The sequence below is a fragment of the Panthera leo genome, chromosome A1, assembly GCF_018350215.1.
Source record: "Panthera leo isolate Ple1 chromosome A1, P.leo_Ple1_pat1.1, whole genome shotgun sequence".
NCBI classification, from domain to species: domain Eukaryota; kingdom Metazoa; phylum Chordata; class Mammalia; order Carnivora; family Felidae; genus Panthera; species Panthera leo.
The window spans coordinates 140,641,487-140,664,248 of NC_056679.1; the positions used below are offsets into that span (position 1 = coordinate 140,641,487).

The 22,762-nt window shown below is 41.0% G+C and overlaps 1 protein-coding gene and 1 pseudogene across 3 annotated transcripts in view; both read left to right on the forward strand.

The window, feature by feature from the left end:
• IQGAP2 (IQ motif containing GTPase activating protein 2) overlaps positions 1-19,444 on the forward strand; it is a 294,057-nt gene extending 274,613 nt beyond the window's left edge. For all 3 annotated transcript variants that reach the window (XM_042941451.1, XM_042941443.1, XM_042941459.1), the window contains 6 exons: positions 5,518-5,605; positions 7,734-7,946; positions 10,541-10,701; positions 12,653-12,790; positions 13,858-13,966; positions 18,561-19,444. In XM_042941451.1, coding sequence (XP_042797385.1) covers positions 5,518-5,605; positions 7,734-7,946; positions 10,541-10,701; positions 12,653-12,790; positions 13,858-13,966; positions 18,561-18,674 — 823 coding nt within the window. In that variant the 3' untranslated portion in view covers positions 18,675-19,444. The remainder of the gene's footprint in view (positions 1-5,517; positions 5,606-7,733; positions 7,947-10,540; positions 10,702-12,652; positions 12,791-13,857; positions 13,967-18,560) is intronic.
• A 1,231-nt stretch (positions 19,445-20,675) lies between these two features.
• LOC122200822 lies at positions 20,676-22,342 on the forward strand (annotated as a pseudogene).
• Positions 22,343-22,762: the final 420 nt, after the last annotated feature.

A 22,762-nucleotide genomic window follows, 5' to 3' on the forward strand; every position in this document is an offset into this window, starting at 1 on the left:
GAGTGGAAAATAGATTCAGACTCAGATGGTCTTAAGTCTTGCAGGGCCTACACTCTTGATCACAAGATTTTACAACTCACTGAGGGCAAGGCCACTGCTCTTTGTATTCTTAGGAAACTTAGAATAAATAATGACAATGATAGCAAAGCAGTTATTTCATAACTGATGCTGGGACTTCTTTCCAGGCCAAAGAGAAAGACTGGTTAATAGATCTGAGGCACATGAAGGCACATATGGGGATAGGGAGAAACATTCTGTTTCCCATCTGTGGGTTTATTAAATAAGGCACCTCAGTTTGGGCTACCGCCATTCTGTTAATAGTACCAAGCCTGGTGGTATTGAAAAAACAAACCAGAAAAACCTGGTTGAGGAATCCTGGGGAGACCTTGGATGACAGCCTGAATCTGTCACTTACTAGCCATAGAACTCTGAGCAACTCACCTACGCTTCAGTCTCCTCATCTATAAAAAGGGGGAGGGGAAGGAAGGGATGCAATGAGCAAATGAAGGCTGCATTAACACTTTATAAATTATTTAAAAAACTACCCAATTGCAAATCTCTCTTATTATAACTTATGATTCAACTTAAAATGTGTGATCATGGGGCGCCTGGGTGGCTCAGTCGCATTAGTACCAACTTCGGCTCAGGTCGTCATCTTGAGCTTTGTGGATTTGAGCCCCGTGTCAGGGTCTGTGCTGACAGCTCAGAGCCTGGAGCCTGCTTTGGATTCTGTACCTCTCTCTCTGTCCCTCCCCTGCTTGCACTCTGTCTCTCAAAAATAAACATTAAAAAAAATTTTTTTTTAAATGTGTGATCTTTGGGACACCTGGCTGGCTCAGTCGGTAGAGCATGTGACTCTTGATCTCAGGGTGGTGAGTTCAAGCCCCACGTTGAACGTAGAGCTTACTTAAAAAAAAAAAAAAAAACATGATCCTTATGGCCTTTATTAAGGTTGTTTTTCTACAAAAGTATGCGTGTTTAAGTAGAAGGCAACATTTGTGGGTTGCAATCATACTTTGCTGCCTGAGAGCTTTCAGTTGTCATCTCTCAAGAATTTGTTTTCTTACCACATGATTCAGTGGAGCATCTATCATCCCACCTGAAAGATTTCTTTGCTTTTGGTCCAAAACTAGCAGGGGCACTAAATGGCTAAAATGGTATTTGATGTGATAAAAATGTATAATCGTATTAGAAGAATTTTAAACAACTGGAAGTATTCCTTAGAGCCCACAAACATGAACTCCTTTTCAAACTTGGACAAAGTGTCAGGCAGAGGGGGAGGCTCAGGGATGCTGCTGGTCAGAGCATAGGAAAAGATGCCATGTGACTGGAATGGTCAAATCTGGGGGGCCACGCCAGTTTACAAGCACCATGTGGTCTCATTCACCAACAGTAGGATTTGAACACAGCTATGATGAGCAAACTTCCTGGTGCATTTCTCTCTCCTTTTAAGTTTATTTACTTACTTTGGAGGGAGAGCACAAGCAGGGGAGAGGCAGAGAGAGAGAATCCCCAGCAGATTCCATGCTGTCAGTGCAGACCACGATGCAGGGCTCCATCTCACAAACCATGTGATCGTGACCTGAACTGAAACCAAGAGGCAGGTGCTTAACCAACTGAGCCACCCAGGTGCCCCATCCTTGGTGTATTTCTTTCTTGCTTTTTTTTTTTTTTTTTTATTCTTCCTCAGAATTAGATACTTCCTCAAACAGGGAGGGTGGTAGAGTCCTTGGTTTGATCAGCATTTCTTACATGTTGTTTGAACAGCCACAGAGCCGATACTCTAACCAGTTGGTTTATGGTGGTTAAACCCTATCTAGAATTTTGCGTTTGCACTGGGGTGAGGAGGGGACACATCTTAAGACCATTGGCAAACAAACGTGAGCTAAACTATGAATTCTGTTTAAACCCTCTCATGAAGAGGTTTAAGGAACTGGAGGTTTCACTTACAAAAAGAAAGGTAGTGGAAGAGGGGTTGGGGACACATTTGAGGCACCTCTGTACAGGTTTGTGGGGGCTGATGATATGGAAAGAGCATTCGACTTGTGTTTTGCAACCCTAGAAAACAGAGTGACCTTTGTGTAACCACTGAGCCTCTTATATCTTAGTTGCTTCATTTGTATAATCAGGGATTGGACTATTTCCCAAAGGTTCCCCTCAGTGCAGAAGTCCTATGACTAACCAGGTCCAGTGAGTGGACTTCAGTGGAAGGCAGGTCTCTCACAGTGAGGTTCCTGCATAAGAATGGAATTTTCCAATCTCGCACTTGCCAAACTACATTCAACGTGAGCCACACAAGTAATTTTAAGATTTCTAGAAACCACATTTTAACTTTTTTAATGTTTGTTTATTTATTTTGAGAGAGAGAGCATGCATGCGCACATGAGCAAGGAGGGGCAGAGAGATAGAGGGAAAGAGAGGATCCCAAGTAGGCTCTGGGCCATTAGCAGAGAAACCCAGAAACCACATTTTAAAAAGAAACAGGTGAAAGGGGCACCTGGGTGGCTCAATCGGTTAAGCTTCCAACTTTGCCGTAGGCCATGATCTCATGGTTCCTGAGTTCCAGCCCAGCATCGGGCTCTATGCTGACAGCTCAGAGCCTGGAGCCTGCTTTGGATTCTGTGTCTCCCTCTCTCTCTGCCACCACCCCCCTCCCCCGCCCCAGCTCATGCTCTCTCTCACAAGTAAACATTAAAATAAATAAAAATTAAGATAAAAAAGAAAAAGAAACAGGTGAAGGGGCGCCTGGGTGGCTCAGTCAGTTAAGCCTCTGACTCTTGATTTTGGCTCAGGTCATGATCTCACAATTTGTGAGATTGAGCCCCGTGTCAGGCACCGTGCCAACAGCATGGAACCTGCTTGAGATTCTCTCTCCCCCTCCCTCTCTGCCCTCTCCTGTGTCCACACGTGCACATTGTCTCTCTCAAATAAATAAACGTTTAAAAAAAAAAGTGAAATTAAGTGCCTGGGTGGCTCAGTAGGTTGAGCATCTAACTTCAGCTCAGGCCATGATCTCATGGTTCCTGAGTTGGAACCCCCCATCAGACTCTCTGCTGTCAGCACAGAACCCGCTTCAGTTCCTCTGCCCTGCCCCCTCTCTGCACCTCCCCCACTCATGCTGTCTCCCTCAAAAATAAATGAACATTTTTTTAAGTTAAATTAATTCCAATTTATTTTATTTAGGGGTGCCTGACTGGCTTAGTTGGTAGAGCATGCAACTCTTGACCTCAGGGCCATCAATTCAAACCCCACACTGGGCATAGAGCTTACATAAATATTAATAATAATTCCAATATATTTTAGTTAAGCCAATGTGTCAAAAATGTCAGTATTTCAATATGTAATTAGTGTAAAAAACTGTTAGTTTTTTCATCCTAAGCATTCAAAATCCAGTGTGTGTTTTACACCTCTAATACATCTCAATTTGGACCAGGCATGTTTCAAGTGGTCCATGGCCACCTGTGGCCAATGGCTGCCGTCTTGGGCAGCTCAACTTTGATGACCATGTGAGTGCTTACTACATGTCAGATCCTACTGAGAGGCTTTATGTGCCACTTTCCCTTCAGTCCTCCCATAAGTCCTCTGAGAGAATCCCATTATATAAATGAAAAAAACAGAGTCATTGAGGTTATATAGTTTGTATAAGTCCACACAGCTAGTAAGCAGCAGGAGCCCCAATTGGACCTTACATCTGTCTGACCCCAGTACCCATAACCATTAGGCATACTATAGGGGGAGATAGTTCCCTATCCTGAAACAGGACGGTTCCTTACATGAGAGATGCCTAGGATAGAGCTTTGGCAGGGGATTCCACAGGCTTGACATAAAGTAGAATTCCAAGACAAAAATGCAGTATAGGCAGTTTGTCCTTGAGCAACTCCTTAACAAACATTCTTTGTCCCTTGTACAGTATGCTTTAGTGACCCTAGTCATTTTGGTCATCAGATACCCTCTCTAAAGAGATGAGCTGGGAGTTTCCTGGAAACATGTATCATAAGTAGTTCCTAGAATGTTATTTCAAATATGAAACCATCACTGTGTCTATATTTTTAAAACCATCCAGTGTTTTCATTTTTAACTTGATGTTCCTGTTTAATACATTCATGATGATTGGTAAAAGGAGTAGTGTGAGCAGAAAACCAGACTTGGCTCTCTAAGCTACAGCCGCCTTAGAAACAGTGCCTTCGCCCACATGGCTGTAATCAGCTGTGCGTCCACCTTTGACTCTCGGAGGAGTATTTGTACATTCCCAGACAGCCTGTAAATCCCCAGAAGTGAAGGGTCATGGGCCAGAGGAAATGGCTATAATTGTTCTTCTCATATAGACTTGAAATAAATAAATGACAAAAGTGTTTACAGATGGTTTATTGGATTTTTTCCTATTTTCAAAAATAATATATTTGGAATTAACATTGAGGATTTTCTCTGTCATTTGCCCTGATGTTTCACGACAAGAACGATGTTTTGTTTTCATTTTCTAATTTTCATGCCATGTGAACATTTCCTGCTGTAGTTGAAGGGGAAATATATCATCTAGTGATGTCACACAGTGCCTTTGGAACTAGTGAGGTTAAATACCATAGAGCAGCAAAAAAAGTGAGACTTCCGTCATCAGTTAGACCTGTTGATAATTTTAGGCAGCTTCTGTTTATGTTTCCATTTTTTGGAAAGGAAGCTATCTCCACTATTTTTGCCACTCATGTAAAAGTACACAGACTTGACCTCTTGCCTTTTATGTTGAAATTTTTTCACATCATTACATAGCCTGATCTTTTAGGAAGGGGTGACTGACCACATCAAGGACACATGGGAAAAAGTAGTGTGCTTTTAGCACCTCCAGCTGAGTTTCCTAGCTATTGATGTTTCATTGAGCAGCTCTCTCTTAGCTGCCCCAGCAAGACAAGGACGCAAGCCTAGTAGTTAGCTTTTCCAAGGGACCTGAGGCTCTTGAACACTGTCCTCCCAGCGGCTCTTGGCAGCCGGCAGCCAAAGCCCCCACAGCCCATCTGGGACCGCTCGCTCCCACGGGCCTTTACACCGTTTCATAACTTTCTCAGAGCAGGAAAGGTAACATTTGGACTGGCTCCTCAAGGCTTAGAATGTATTAAACAGGCTCAGAAGCTTAAGCATTATTAAAGTCGGGAAAGAGGCGAGGGTACTAGATATCATTCCTGCATCCTCTGTGGTAACAGGACATATCGGCACCACTTGTCCATCCCACTCATCAATAATAGTCCCAGCCTACAAAGAAGGAAACGTGTTTAGATAAGGAATCCTATGACATGCCTGTCCCCGTGTTACTGACACCATAATCCCACGACATCCAGTGTGTAAAACCCAGACTTCAGTTATCAAGCATTAGCGAACTTGCAGGAGCCTCAGAGCAGATGTGAATTTCCAAAAGACTTTTATTTTCAGGGATTATCTTTGCATGTGTTTGTGCACTCCCTCGGGAAAAGCAGATGGTTGTGCATCAGGACTGCTGTCTGAAAGTCTGTCTCTTCTCAATTTTGTAAGGACCAAAAAGCTGATCATTGATGTCATCCGGAACCAACCAGGGAACACACTGACAGAAATCTTGGAGACACCAGCAACTGCAAAAGAGGTTAAGTAATTGGTCTTTGAATGTAAAATAATAAGTACCATGTGTGGAAGTTGACTTGACTGATCTTCATATCCAGTGTTTACTGTTGTCTTGAAAACACTGTAAGTGACATGGTTTGAAAGTAAGGAATTTTATCTCTTACTCTAGCCAGCTGAGTTGAGTCATATATATGAAATCCCTATCCAAGGGAATGAAATAGAAAATGCAGCACCAAATTTATGCTGGATGTAATTTTGTCCTAGACTGTGAAGGTAGTTCTGGGTCAAAGCTTCTGAATGCTCATCGTAAACTTCATCACTCAGTGGGTAGGCAGGTAAGTTGTTAAGACATAGTTCTGGTCAATAGGATATAGGAAAATACCTCTCATGTTTTACATGTTGGCTAACTTGAAACAAACCAGTGTCTCACACGTGAAAACTGTTTTCTAAATGCTTCAAGAGCAAATGTGTTCAGTCCGTCAGGTCAGAGCACCATTACCCTGGTATAAGCAACTAAAGATTCATAACAATCTTGCATTAAAATCTTTATCAACATCTGTGAAAATGCATCATTGTTTATTTCACTCATTTTTAATGAAATTAATTCACTGTTACTGCTTTAGTTGTCAATAATTGTCACTCCCTGGAAAAAGTTAACAAAATTATCTAATTAGGTACTACTTCCTGGCAGAGCTACCCATAATTTTCCTGAGTCATTCTTTTTTTTTTTAAAGAGTTTACTTTTTTTTTAATGTTTGTTTATTTGAGAGAGAGAGACGGAGAGAGAGAGAGAGAGAGCCCGCTCACATGGGGGAGGGGCAGAGAGAGCGGGGTACAGAGGATCCAAAGCGGGCTCTGCACTGACAGCAGGGAGCCCAGTGCGGGGTTTGAACTCACGAATGGTGAGATCTTGACCTGAGCCAAGATCAAGAGTCGGATGCTTAAGGGACTGAGGCACCCAGGTGCCCCCTGCATCATTTTTAATTAAAGCGGTTGCCTCTAAGAAATGACTGTCAATTTTTAATTTTAAAAATATATAAAATAAAACTACAAGTGATCTGATGTCGGTTAATGTATGAATATTTTTAAACAATGTGCGTGGAATATTGTGAGTGGAATATTTTAATTTAGTAAGAGAATTTTAGTCCTTATTGAATATTTAATTTTTCCCCAAATGTCACTAAGAATGCTGCATCTCCTAGCTATGTAATTCTGGGCACTTAGAAGTTTTTCTGAGCCTCAGTTTTATCAGCTATAAAATGAGAATAATAATAGTGCTTAATTCACAGCAGTAAAAAATGAGTTAAAACATGTTAAGTGGGTAGAATACCTGGCTCATATTAGATGTTCAGCAACATATTAGGTGCTACAGTTGCTATTGTTATTTACTGCTGGCCTGGTTAACTATTCCTGTGTAGGTGATACTGCTCTGTCATCTGATAATACTTGTATCCTTAGACTTCATTCATTGTGTCAATCATCTAATGAAATGGGAAGATCACCAGTCTCCTTAGAAAACTTTTTTTTTTAACAACCTGTCCAAATTCTATTCATTCATTTACTCCTCATTTATTTGGGAAATTAGTATGAGCTCGAATATTCTTATTCCATTTTGGTTCCAGAAAACCCTGCAGGTTTTTCAGAGTTGGTAGTTTGAGAATTATTCCCTCATTAGAACAAAGGTCTCTGCCTTCCTGGCTTACAGATCTCCATAAATATGGCTGAGGTGTGAGAGTTCAGTCAGGTTCTGGATGTTCAGGGTGTTAGCTGTGTTTTCATGAATAATGTAGTCTTAGTTTCCTCAACTGAAGTCTCTAGCAGATGGAAATCCTTCCGTTCAGGGAATTATAAGGCATCAGTTCCCCACTGGAGTATGTTTGTTACGAAGGTGATCTGTCATGTTTGCACTAAAGGAGCCATTGAGAATTTTGCTCACAATAGGCCTGCCACCACTGCTATATTTCTCAAAAAGATGAAATAATCCCTTCCCAAGGACCTACTTCAAAATCCATGAGCACATGCTGATTCTGGCCGTTGAACTCTGACTTGAGGACTTCTTTTATTTTGACATTAACTTGCCTTATACAGCTTATGAATTTGTGAGATGGGGGAATCAGAGAAAAGTCACCATCTTGATATTCCCTTTTCAGGAAGCAGATCATGCCAGAGACATGGAGAGCCGTGCAATTATAGATTCCCAGGCCCCAGAGGAAATGAAGCATAGCCAGTCTATGATTGAAGATGCACAGCTACCCCTGCAGCAGAAGAAGAGGAAAATCCAGAGAAATCTTCGGACTTTGGAACAAACCAGACATGTGTCATCCAAAAATAAGTACCAAGACATTCTCAATGAGATTGCCAAGGTTTTTGACAATAGTATTCTTCCTTCTACACTTAGCAGACCAACACTGGCTAATCGGTGGTCATATGCTGGGCAGTCTATGAGGTGACATGACAGATTCATAGTTGTAATGCCATGGTCAATATTACAGATTTTTATTTGCCTTTTTTAAAGGATCATTTGCTTTATTTTTTTAACATTTATTTATTTATTTTGAGAGAGAGAGAGAGGGAGAGAGAGAGACAGAGCATGCAACTGGGGGAGAGGCAGAGACAGGGAGAGAGAGAATCCCAAGTAGGCTCCACGCTCAGCACAGAGCCACATGTAGGGCTTAATCCCACGATGATGAGATCATGACCTGAGCTGAAATCAAGAGCCAGACACTTAATCAACTGAGCCACCCAGGGGCCCCAATATTACAGATTTTTAAGGGTTGCACACCCATTGATGGCTTTTTTTTTTTCGAAGTTTATTTATTTTGAGAGAACAAGTGGGGAAGGGGCAGAGAGAGGGGTGGACAGAGGGTCTGAAGCAGGCTCTGTGCTGACAGCAGAGTCTGATGTGGGGTTTGAACTCACAAACCATGAGATCGTGACCTGAGCCAAAGTCGGACACTTAACTGACTAAGCCACCCAGGTGCCCCCATGTGATGACTTTTAATAGAGAAAAATCACAACTTTTCCAAGTCATTAGGACATTTGACACACTAGAAATAAATGCTCAGGAAATGGAATAGACAAGTTTCATCTATACTTTTAAAACAATACCTACTAGTTTTGTGGGGTTTTTAAAAGATTTTTTTAGTAATCTCTATACTTAACGTGGGACTCAAACCTACAACACCAAGGTCAAGAGTCACATGCCCCACTGACTGAGCCAGTCAGGCGCTCCAATACCTACTAGTTTTTTGGTTTTGTTTTTCCCAATACCTACTAGTTTTAAAAATGATACTACTATGAGAGTTCTCTCTTGAGTTGTCATATAGCCCAACTGCTCTTAGGACCTGGCACTGAGATGATAACTCTATGTTCCTGAGAATTTGCCTCTGAACAATTGACCCTAAATGCAGTTGAGACTTAGATGTTGCTTTCTGTTTTCTCATCCCGTATTTTAACAGTTGGGAAACTTCCTGAGAAAAGGATCTCAAATTAGTGTGAGGAAACATCACAGGAAATGGCTGAGATCTGTTTGCCAAGGATAAGGAAATACATATTTGGGTCAAAGAACATTTCATTCTTTGCATCCAAACATGCAAATTAAAAATGGGTCTGGAGGTTCACAGCAGTTAAGTGATCAGAAAAAAAAAAGTAAATTGTCTTAATTTCTTGGTGGAAAATCACCTCCATTTCTTTTTTCCGTGGAAAGTTATGGTCACTTTTGGCAATAGGCTTATTCCTCCTAGCCTAAGTGGCTCAAGGGAAGTCACATTTCTTTCTATAGCCCTGGGGTGGAAAATATCTGTCTTTGCGAATATGTAGTAGAAAAATTAATGTTTTCGCCTTTTAAAAAAAGCTGTCATGAAGGTATCCTCCAAAAGATCCTGTTTAATGGACAATTTTTACACATACATGTGTATGTCCGTCTGGATTCCTAGGGGAATGTTTTTTAATTTGTCCACATAGGGAAAATAATATTAAACAAGCACCATTTTTATGATTTTCATGATTTACCAGTTAGAATTACAAAAAAATCTTATGTCTATAAGTTTAAACATAGCATAGCCCTTGTAATTTGTGAGTAACTTGAACGACGTGATGTTCTAGGAACTGTATTTAAATCCAAGCAGTAGTCACCAAAGTTAAATCTTTCCAGTCAGCCTTGAGAGCTCAGTTGTTTTTGCAAGCCTTCAGAAATAGTTCCCAGATTAAAAAAAAGGAAAGAAAAAAAAGAACTATTTCCCAGATTAAAAAGTGCATTGTGTTTTTGTTTTGTTTTGTTTTGTTTTTATTTCTAAAATGAATGCAGTAATTGCATGTAAACCTTTTCAGGTAAAGTATTCTTCAAAGTGGAATGTTGAAAACATTTTGAAGAAATTGCTATCTCCTACTGAAGTCTTCCTTATGCCCCTTTTAGAACACTATTTCATTTTATGGTCATTCTAAAAATGCTTCTCTTCTTTTCCATCAAAACAAAAATAAATTTTAGCATCTCTGTTAACATGAATTAGGGACCTTTGCCAGTCCGAAGTAAGCAAGGAAGGGGGGAGCACCTTAGTTTGCAGAGATTATGGGGTACCTAGCTGGTTCAGTTGGTAGAGTATGGAGCTCTTGATCTTGGGGTCGTGAGTTCAAGCCTCAGGTTGGGTGCAGAGATTGCTTAAGTTAAACTTAAACATGTGTATACACACACACACAACTATATATATTTTTTTATAAATATATATTTATATAAATATATATAAATTATTAAAATATATATTATAAAATTATAAATTTTATAAATTATAAAAATATATATTTATATAAATATATATGTAAAGATTAAGGTAACTAAGGGAAGTTAAGGTTAACAGTCACAAACAGTGACTTCATAGTCCACATTCTTCTTGTCCCAAATTGGCAGTGTCATAAATTAAACTTCTTAAATGTCATATCATAGCCTTTACTTGTTTTTTAGGACATTCGAAATCAAAGAATACATCGTAAACTTCGAAAAGCTGAATTGGCAAAACTTCAGCAAACCCTGAATGCACTTAATGAGAAGGCGGCATTTTATGAAGAGCAAATTAATTATTATGACACCTACATAAAGACTTGCGTGGACAACTTAAAAAGACGGTAAATTAAAAATCATATATCCATTTGTAATGTCATGATTTATATGGGTGTCAATTATTTTACCCACTTGGATGATCGGGTTTGGAAGCAAACTCTTTGCTTTCTTTTATAACCAAAAAACTAGAATCTGGATTTTGTGATTTGCTACTGGGATCTAAGAAGTCAGGAGTGCATTGAGATACTGTTTAATTGTCCATCAGCATTGAAATTCACGTAGCTCAACCTGTTGTATTCTAAGCAAGTAGCTTTATTTATTTTTTTTTTAATGTTTATTTAAAAACACAGCATGAGCAGGGAAAGGGCAGAGAGAGACACAGAATGTGAAGCAGGCTCTAGGCTCTGAGCTGTCAGCACAGAGCCCGACGCGGGGCTTGAACTCACGAACTGTGAGATCATGACCTGAGCTGAAGTCGGACGCTTAACCGACTGAGCCACCCAGGCGCCCCTCTAAGCAAGTAGTTTTAATGCTTGGGGAAGCACTCTCATTTTCCCTTTGGTCTCTTTTACTCAAAGAGGCCAAATACTATGATAAAAAAAAATTGAAGCTACTCTTACTTTTTGAATATTTACAATAAACAATGTTAGGTAACCCCAGGTATTTGCTACTAGCAGAATGTGGCCTAATGATTTTAAATTACTTAGTGCTTTTAAAACATTATCACTGATGGGGAACCTGGATGGCTCTGTCAGTCAAGCATATAACTTCGGCTCAGGTCATAATGTCACGGTTCGTGGGTTTGAGCCCCACGTCGGGCTCTGTGCTGACAGCTCAGAGCCTGGAGCCTGCTTCGGATTCCATGTCTCCTTCTAGACACACCTCTCCCCTGCTCAGAGTCTGTTTGTCTCGCTTTCTCAAAAATAAACGTTTAAAATTTTTTTTTAATTATTATTGACATGAAAGACAAAATTTGGCAGTTCCCCATTACCCATTAGGATACGTATTACAGATTTTTTTATACACAGCAGAGCCACTTTTAATGAGTATTCTTTGCTCATTGTTGTTCTTCCTACTTACTAGACTAAGGCTGATACGAATCAGATTTTAATTACCCATTTAAATGTGTAGCATAATGTTTTCATGCAGTAAGAAATGGTGCTGTATGGAATAATCAATTGCATTAATCACAGAAGATTTGATGAAGGGAAATAACCAAATTTAAACCTCCCTTATTTGGGCCCCACTAGTTCTGAATTTTAATTCATTGCCTTGAAGCCTGTAAATTACTGTATTCCTGGAGAAAGAAGTTGATCCAACTAATAATACCCAGTAGAAATAAGGCTGTTAGAGGGCTGGGGTTTTTTTGTTTGTTTTTTTTACTTGCAACCACTTGAAGGCATTTTACAACCTTTGCCGCTAATGAGGCGAGCTAGATTTGCGTTCTAATTCTTTCTTACGTTGTGTGATCTATGACCGAGCCCAGTGAACTCTGGAACTTAAGTTTTCTCATCTTTAAGGTGGCAAGAGGAGTACCAGCCTCACAAGTGTTACTATGAGAGCTAAATGAAATCATAAGAAAGGAATTAATTGATTTCCAAGCACTATGGAAATGTTGATTTTACAAAGGTGAGGCAGTATTCAAAAAGCGCTTAGAACATGGCTGGTCACACAGTATTTATTCAATAAACTAAAACAGTCCTAGTAATACCTTTACTTAGGAGTATGCAGTTCATATTACGGAACCAAAGCTGCTTGTGACATGACTTTCTATCGCCACTTAGTTCAATATGCCTGAGAAAATACATTAAGTACTGGTCTGTCGGTCACTTTGTAGATAGCCTTCTCAGACATTTCAGCAGTGAGGTTTTATGGCGAGGGAAAATCACCACCTACTTTCACAAAATAAAGTTTCATACTCAGGGCGGTGGGGGCCAAGCGTGAACAGTGGTGGGCACCACCACAACCTCTGAGTTTGCCGTCATGACGACAGATGGTTTATTCTTCTTTTGTCAGAAATTCTCGAAGGTCAATTAAACTGGATGGAAAAGGAGAACCGAAAGGGGCGAAGAGAGCCAAGCCAGTGAGGTACACGGCTGCAAAGCTGCATGAGAAGGGGGTCCTGCTGGGGATAGACGACCTTCAGACAAACCAGTGAGTGTGGCCTGAAATCTGCACAGAATTACACATACCCTCTAATCACTCCCATAAAATCTGACTCACTTCTTTTTGGTTTCCTGTGGCCTTTGAAGAGAGCTTCATTTGGTCTATCAAGGCTTACCCTTGATTACAGATGACAGGGCGGGGACGTACGTGTATTGTAATCTCTAGTCTGCCCATCAGACCCCGAGCATCAGTGCCGGGGGTTGTATGAAGTGCTGAGCGGGTCGTGTTTCCCATGGCTGGTCCAGTACATTTGGGTTTGCCAGCCTCCCCCTTCTCTCGGGAAAAACTGAGTCATAGCACTGAGAATGAAAAGCTGTCTTTTTGTCTTGATAGAGAGAGTTATTTACAATAGTATCTTTCTCACTTCAGAGCCACAGACTATGTGTGCCAACACCCGGGTCAGAGCCACTCTAGCAGTGTGCTGCTCGTGTGTGTGTTTGATGTAGAGGAGAAAATGGAAACCCTCCTCCGCAGCCCCGCACTGGGTGCCAGAGGGCTCTCTCTTTTAAAGGAACTGTGAGCCTTGTGGCCCATCACTGTTGCAGGGAGCCACATTCACCATGTGAGCTCCTCTCTAACTCCTGCCCTCTCTCCAGGCCTGGCTTCTGTTCCGTTTATGGCAGCAAACCTTTTTCTCTCAACCATACTGACTCAGAGAAAATGCTTCTTCGTCTTTGTAGTTTCTATAGAAGTAACCATCTAAAACATTCAACTGGCGTCTCAGCAGTCTAAGTCACTATTTAATTCTCAGGATCTGTGAACCCCATTTTTCCAACTTTATTTTAAGCTCTTTAAGAACAAGGACCGTGTTTAATAGCATTTCTTCAGTAATAAAGCATCTACTTGGGTGCTCTAGGCAACAATCTCAACAAGAGCTATCAAACCTAGTTTTAATGAGCAGAGTGGGGAAGGGCAATGATGGGAGGTTGGGGAGGCTTCCTTAGGACTTTCCGGTGGACCTTTCACTAAGCGTGGTAATGTAGGATTCCGTTAACTAGTTTCAGCTTTACACATATAGTTGCAATTCCTCATATGAATGTCCCTTTCTTCACTAGGTTTAAAAATGTTACATTTGATATCATATCTACTGAAGATGTGGGCATCTTTGATGTGAGATCAAAATTCCTTGGTGTTGAGATGGAGAAGGTACAGCTCAATATTCAGGTAAGCTGGGATTTCTGCAAAGTGGGGGTGAGTTTTATAATGTGCGGCGTGCTTCCCCTGGCTTGCCCTCTTCATGACAACACGGGGGTGTAACAGATGATCACTGCAAGCCTTATTTGCCAATATTGGCCTTTTAAGCTTTGGTGATTTGTGGAAAGCTCTGATCTTTCAAAGTATTAGAACTTAAAACGCTTTTAGATGGCAAACCGTAGCAGTCAGCTTTTCTAAGTCATGTTTCCATTTTGATGCTTAGAGGGAAAAAAATAGCATAAAAGTATTCAAAGCTATTAAGGCGAGAAAGTTTTCTTATTTTATTTTTACTTTTTTAATGTTTTTCTTTATTTTTTATTTATTTTATTTTATTTTTTGAGAGGGGGCGGTTTGTGAGCAGGGGAGGGACAGAGAGAGGGGGACAGAGGAACCGAAGTGGGCTCTGTCTGCACTGACAGCAGAGAGCCCAGTGTGGGGCTCGAACTCACGAACTAGAAGATCATGACCTGAGCCAAAGTCAGATGCTTAACTGAACTAAGCCACCCAGATGCCCCAAAAGTTTTCTTTCATTAGGAACTTGGATGTCTTTGTAAGACTATATATCCCCAGGATTGGAACTTTACTGACCTCATTTCTGCTTCTTTCTCCTGCTTAGAATCATGTCTACATTAGTTTATTAAATCTGTTAAATGCTTAGGCACATAAGACATGCAAAATAGTTATCTACAAGTAGAAAAATGGCGTCTACAGTCGGAATTATTGCTGTTTTCTCATGAGGACCATATTTAAGCCAAATAGACTTGAACAGAAGCTGAGACATCCAGTTTCTATGTCCAAAAACAAAAGGAGCAAGAACAACAATGACCAAAAAAAGTGAAAGGAGAACACAATCAAAGGCTTAAGATCATCTTCTGCCAAATGGATCCTCAGCATAGGATCAATTAAAAGATGTAATTGAGTTTTTCTTTTTCACATGAGAGATTTTCAGTGGAAATAACACCTATTTACGTGGGTCCCAAACTACTAGTAAAATGGTTCCCAGGTATTCTGTGTGTATCTACACAAACCATCTTGATGAACCACTGCAAGGGACAAGTTCTAGCTTCCCTGCCTGCTGAGCCCCTGGCTGAGAACCCTGAAATTATTTCCCCCTCCTAGGAGCAGATGCCATTGCCCTTCTTTCCCCTGTAGCATTGCTTGTAACTTAGAAAAAAACAAAAAACTAAAGGAGTATGATAAGGGCCATTGAGATAATGGAGTGAGTTAGAGTCCGGAGAGAAAACGAAAGATAATGAGTAATTGTGAAAAGTATACATAAGTAAAACAGCGTTATTTTCTACCTTATTTTTAAACGCCAGTAAATATAGCCATCTAACAATTTAACTGAAAAGCTTGAGTTACTTTATGTACCATTTAGATAAATACGGGAAGAGTAAAGACAGTGCTGCTAGGGATGTGCCTTCGTTAGTCATTCTTCTTTAGAAGTGGCAAAAACGTATCATGTGTTTGTCAAGAAGGAAATGACCCGAGACCAATCAGCATCAACTGGACAGACGAATCCCAAGTGACAGGCACACACCTGATCACAGAGGCCTCAGGAATTCCAGGGCACTTCCTTTGAACACTGGTGCAAATACCAAGCTTCATTTGCTGCTTTGTTAAGGTTTCAGTATGCGGTAGGATTAACTCTTCATGCCATTCATCTGTACACAGAATTGATTGTGAAATGTTACTCCTTAGCTGCATACAGATAACTCATACACCCCAGATTTTTAAAGTCATGAACATGTCACCAGGGCTAACTACATAATTTGTGGGGCTTGGTACAGAATGAAAAGGTACAGCCCCTTATTCAGAATTATTGAGCGTTTCAAGATGGTGAGAGCAGAGCATTACACTCTGTACAGGTTGAATGCCCCAGTAGCCAGCCCAGCATCTAACAGCTAATAAAGTCAGACTTCTGTTTATATTTATGGCTTTCAGACAATTACATTAACAATTGAATTACCTGATGGCCAGGTCTTTAGTGTGAGACAAGAACTGGCAAAAGGACAGAAATTTCTAAGAGAACTAAGGGAGATCCCTTCTAACATTATGTTTCTGGGTCTTCTTCTCCCCTCCTTCCTCACTTCCTAAATATTATGTCATAATTGTATCCTGCAACTGTCGGCAGTATACCTAACAGGTGGGTGCGACTTAAGATGTTCTGCTCCCACCAATAATGTTCAGTGTTTATCAAGGGCTACGGGGTTGACACCGTTCCCTTCCCAGATGAAGAGCTGAGGTTCAGGGAATTCATTATACAAGAGGCAGCTGGAGTCCAAGTTGTTCATCAGTCTGCTCCATTGCCCCTCGCACAGGATTACAGTTGATCTTGACAAAGCATGGGCCCCTACAAATGGCTTGTGGACTTTGATCTCCTATGTCCAATAGCACCCTTGTGAAATTAGCAGTGTTGTCCCAATTTACACAAACAAAACAACTTCAGAGAGGTGGTGTGATGTCGCAGGGTCATAAGATAGCAAATGGCGGGGCTAAGTCTCAAATCTGATCTTCCGTCCACAAGTACAATCATTATCATTGCTCCCCACCTTGGGGGCCCAGCTGCTTCCCCTGCAGACACCTACAGGTGTCTCTCACTTTGAGTACAGTTGGAGGAATGTGAGGAGGTGGAGGGGGACGCTGGCAGCAGCTAAAGTTCTCTCAAAGATGATTCCAACTTGTGCAGGTGGCCTTGCTTAATAGAGATACAAGGCATTATCATTAAGAACCAAGAAGTTTCCTGGGGCGCCTAGGTGGCTCATTCAGTTGAGCATCCAACTCTTGATATCAGCTCAGGTCATGACCTCATGGTATGTGGGATCGAGCCCCACATCAGGTTCTGTGCTGATAGTGCAGAGTCTGATTGGGATTCTCTCTCTCAATCTCTCTCTCTCTCTCTCTCTCTCTCTCTCTCTCTCTCTATCTATCTATCTATCTATCAAAATAAATAAAACATTAAAAAAAAAAAAAGAAGTTTCCAGAGCTAGGAACAAGAAAATGAGGTCCGGGTATTAGTCTAGGGCAGTTCAAGAATGATAACTTCTATTTGGGGAAGCCCCCCTGTTCTATGTTATTGTGAGACATTGCTCCTTAATCTCATGCATATGATTAGTGTGACCCAGTTACTAATTCTAGCAAGAGTTGATGTCCTTTGATTATGAGGTGGCAGTGAAACATAGAACGATAGACTGACGTGAGAATAAGGGCTTGTTCTCAGTACAGGAACACAAAGTAGTCTAGATCAGGAAAGACTAGCTTTGTACACTGGTCTCCAAATTGTAATCCACAACTTCAGTAAATCACATGAGCATTTATCCCCACTTTACATACTTATTTATAAAGTATACATGTTCATGCTGACAGCTCAGAGCCTAGAGCCTGTTTTAGATTCTGTGTCCTCTCTCTCTGCCCCTCCCGCCCTCATGCTCTGTCTTTCTCTCCTCCAAAAATAAATAAAAACATTAAAAAAATGTTTTTAAAGTATACATGTTCCTACTACTAGACTCAAAATATACTTTATAAAATATACACACAAAATTTAAGTGTTTAAAGAATGAGAGAAAATAATAAATGGGAGTTCTCATACTCTTTTTGCTCCCCAAGGGATAGCCTTGCTCACTTCACTTTAGAAAACACCACCGTTCTTGCAGCACCTGGGTGGCTCAGTTGGCTCAGGTCATGATCTTAAGGTTCATGAGGTTGAGCCCCATATCAGGTGAGCTTGACTCCCTCTTCGGGTGAGCCCCAATTCTCTCTCTCCCCTTCTCTTTGCCCCCACACCTCTCTCTTCCCCTCCCCTCTCTCTTCCTCTCACTCACTTGTGCCCTCTGTCTCAAAAAAAAAAAAAAAAAGAAAAGGAAACACCACTGTAAAAAGAAACACCACTGTCTAAAGGATATGCCCCATCCTGCTGGGTTATCTGTATTTTGAATGTTTCAATTAAAATTATAATTATGGGGCTGCCTGGGTGACTCAGTCAGTAAAGCATCTGACTCTTGATTTCAGCTCAGGTAATGATCTCAGGGTCCTAAGATCAAGCCCCATATGGGGCTCTGTGCTAGGCATGGAGCCTGCTTCAGATTCTCTGTCTCTCCCCCTCCCCCTCCACGTGCATACTCCCTCTCTCTAAAATAAATAATTTTTAAAAGTTACAATTACATATCTGATATTAACTTGATGATGGTTTTCTTTCATACAGTGCTCATCAATTCTAAAAATCTGTTTTCTTTCATTTTGGTACGTGCTTCTCAAAGTATGGCACTCAGACCATCAGTACCATCATCACATAGGACCTTGTTAAAATGCATATTCTTGGGCCTTACCCCAGAGCTACAAAGTCAGAACTTCCAGTGCATGGGGCCCAACAATCTGTGTTTTAACTAGCTTGTGTTTTTAACCAAATGATCCCGATGCACACTGACACTTAAGAACCTCCACAGAGGTCACTAGGTCAACTGAATCTATTTTTGTCGACAGATTCTTCTAGAATGTTTTTTTAAGAATGTTCTTAAGCACGCAAAATGTTAAATTTGAGATTTAATGATGTCCCTTACACTTTCAGGATTTACTCCAGATGCAGTATGAAGGCGTAGCTGTAATGAAAATGTTTGATAAGGTTAAAGTGAATGTAAACCTTCTCATCTACCTGCTGAACAAGAAATTCTATGGAAAGTGAAGTGCCTACAGAAGTGTCATGGAATCTGTATCACCCGGATTGAGATGAATCTGCTTAATATTTTTGTTGTTAAACATGATTGAAATCACTGCTTACAAATGTGTGGGTTTTTTTTTTTTTCTTAAATGACCAAAACTGTTCTGAAGAATGTACCCATGTGCCTTTTTGATAATTTGATACTATGGTAGAATAATACAAAAAATGAATTGATGGAAACACTTCCACATTATGCTGTGGTATAGGTACTCTGACTTAAAACTTTGGCAATCTGTGATTTGTTTTAAAGTAGGGAGAAAATAAGTTTAGCTGACTTAGAGACAAATCTGTAGACCTATTTTCCTATGAACAAATAATTTTAAATGTCCCGTTTGAATAATGTCATCCTTCATAGATTTTTTTCTTGGGAGAAATGGAAACCTAATTATTTGTAATGAATTATTTACACGGATACTTTGTTCTAAGCCCTGCCTTCTGGGAGTTACCAATTTTAAAGAACTTTTGTGCAATTCAAAATGAAGTTTTTATAAGTAATTGAAAGTGACAGTACAATAACACTTTCTGTATAAAATTATATATTTTATGTGATTTATTCCTACTAAATGAAGTGCACTACTGCCTTGTGGTAAAGGCTCTTGTTCCCAGAGCCTTTAAGTGACTAAGGAGCACCATGGATAGCGAGCTTAAACCCCCACCTCCACCCCTCACAGTTTATTTGAATACTTCAATTGTGCCTCTCAATTTTTTGTAATGCAATAAAATCAGTATCTAGATGGTTTTTAAATGTATTCTTTGAAAATTGTTTTATGTAAAATAAATGTTAACTGAATTACATGAATTGGAGTTTTTAGGTGTCCTAATACTAAATCATTTTGTGGGTAGAAGGTTCTTGGTGGGGCTTACCAGGAAAAGAAATAACATGTCGACAGCTGTACTTGTTAGGGTGCAGACTAAAAAGCTGTAACCGAGGGATTACAAAACCCTGTGGCTGGGGCACCCAGTCAGTTACACGTCCTTTCAGTCGTTACTGAAATAAGAGAGAAGTTGGTTTTTGTCAGGTTCATCAGTTCAGAGGTAAGTGAGCGGGCTTACAAGATTGTTTAGAGACCCAGGCTGGCCACTTGGCTCTGTCTTGATCACTGAAGGGAGAAAGAAGTCCAGGGCATGCCATTTTGTTTTAAGTAATTTGAGTCACTTCTCACATCTGATTGACCAAAACTTAGTCATGCAGCCACAACCAGCTTCAATAGAGCCTGGGAAATAAGATCTTTTAATCAGGCAGCCCTGTTCTCAATTAAAAGCTGAGGTGGGGCATCTGGGTGGCTCAGTCCTTTGAGCTTCTGACTCTTGGTTTTGGCTCAGACTGTAATCTCGCGCAGTTCGTGGGTTCTAGCACCGCATGTGGCTCTGCACTGACAGTGTGGGGCCTGCTTGGGATTCTCTCTCTCTCTCCCTCTCTCTCTACCCCTCCCCTTCTCTCTCTCTCTCTCTCTCAAAAAACTAAAAAAAAAAAATTTTTTTTAAACTGGGGTAAGAGGTGATACTATTAATAAAAGAAAGAGTGATTCCTGGGGACAGGTTAGCTAGCTATCTTCATGACAGTAGTGATTCGGACCCTCAGGCTGGAGCCCCCTGATACTTGGGATTCTGTTTATTCATTCGACAGGCTTTATTTTTCATAGGGATTACAAAATATTTCTCAGTGTAACTTAAGCTCATTTAACAAAAATGAACTTTAGTGTGAGATCAATAGAATTTGGAAACTACAAATTTTTAAACTTTGTTTAATCTTTTGAAAGAGATCAGAGGGGGGCAGAGGGGGGCAGAGAGAGGAGGGAGAGAATCCCAAGCAAGCTCGGTGTGCTGTCACTGCAGAGCCCAACGTGGGGCTCAATCCCACAGACCATGCCATCATGACCCAAGCCCAAATTAAGAGACGTTTAACTGACTGAGCCATCCAGGCACCCCAGAAAGTTCAAATTTTCAAAAGTAGAATCTGCCACTTTAGTGATTATGTCCAGCTGTGCATATTTTTAGCAAAGAGAGCAAGTCTACACTACTGGTCATCTGATCTACAAATGTGGTGGGATCGACAAAAGAACTATCAAAAAAATCTGAGGAGTCTGCAGAGATGGGAAAGGGCTCCTTCAAGTACGCCTGCGTCTCAGATAAACTGAAAGCCGAATGTGAATGTGGTATCATCATTGCTATCTCCCTGTGGAAATTTGAGACCAGCAAGTCCTGTGTGACTACCATTGATGCCCCAGGACACAGAGACTTTATCAAAAATATGATTACAGGCACATCCCAGGCCGACTGTGCTGAGCTGATCGTTGCTGATGTTGACGAATTTGAAGCAGGTATCTCCAAGAATGGGCAGACCCGTGAGCATGCCCTTGTGGCTTACACGCTGCGTGTAAAACAACTTGTTGGATTCCACTGAGCCACCCCACAGCCAGAAGAGATAGGAGAAAATCGTTAAGGAAGTCAGCACCTACAGTAAGCAAATTGGCTACCACCCCGACACAGTGGCGTTTGTGCCAATTTCTGGTTGGAAAGGTGACAACATGCTGGAGACAAGTGCTAACACGCCCTGGTTCAAGAGATGGAAAGTCACCCGTAAAGATGGCAATGCCAGTGGAACCACACTGCTTGAAACTCTGGATTGCATTCTGCCACCAACTCGTCCAACTGACAAGCCCTTGCATCTGCCTTTCCAGGATGTCTACAAAATTGGTGGCATTGGTGCTGTCCCTGTGGGTCAAGTGGAGACCGGTGTTCTTAAACCAGGCATGGTGGTCACTTTTGCTCCAGTCAATGTTACAACTAAAGTAAAGTCTGCTGAAATGTACCAGGAAGCTCTGAGTGAGGCTCTTCCTGGGGACAACATGGGCTTCAATGTCAAGAACCTATCTGTCAAAGATGTCCATCGTGGCAATGGGGCTGGTGATAGCAAAAATGACCCACAATGGAAGCAGCTGGCTTCACGGCTCAGGCGATAATCCTGAACCATCCAGGCCAAATCAGTGCCGGTTATGTACCTGTGCTGGACCGTCACACAGCTCATATCGCCTGCAAGTTCACTGAGCGGAATGAGAAGATTGATCATCATTCTGGAAAAAAGCTGGAAGATGGTCCCAAGTTCTTGAAATCTGGTGATGCTACCATCGTTGATATGGTTCCTGGCAAGCCCATGTGTGTTGGGAACATCTCTGACTCTCCTCCTCTGGGCCGTTTTGCTGTTCATGACATGAGACAGATGGTTGCTATGGGTGTCATCAAAGCAGTGGACAGTAGGCAGCTGGAGCTGGCAAGGTCACCAAGCCTGCCCAGAAAGCTCAGAAGGCTAAATGATTATTATCCCCAATCCCTGCCACCCCAGTCTTAATAAGTGGTGGGAGAACAGTCTCAGAACTGTTGTGCCAATTGGCCATTTAAGTTTAATAGTAAAAGACTGGGTAATGATAACAATGCACCATAAAATCTTCAGAAGGAAAGGAGAACATTTTGTGGACCATTTGCTGTGTGTGTCTGTGTGTGTGTGTGTGTGGCAGTTTTGAGTTATTAGTTTTTAAAATCAGTGCTTTTTAATGGAAACAACTTGACCAAAAAATCTGTCACAGAATTTTGAGACCCATTAAAACAAAAGTTTAATGAGAAAAAAAAAAAAAGGAAATGCTCTTTCAAAATGCTCGCTATCTTAACAGTTTGTGAATGTGTACATTTTTGTAATGCGTTAACCTTAACACAGACCTGCATACCTAAAAGGAATCAAATAAACATGCATCTTGTGTAGGGCCCATCTTGTGAAGAAACCTCATCTTCCCTGCAGTTAAGTACGTGAGGAACAGGATCCAGGGACAGTGGGAGGTAGATTAAGCTTCCTCCTCTGTGCTCCAGGAAAGATTTTTAGTGGAAATGTGTAGAAGGAGCCAAAGTTAAGGAAAAATGTTTAGAGGCAAAAGCTAACGTTTCATAGTATTTCTGAAGGGAGTTTGTCTTATTCCGAGACTGAGCATTATGCTTAAGTCTTAACTGTATTAATATATACCTTCATATCATGCCAGTACCGTTGAGGAAAGCAGTGCGTG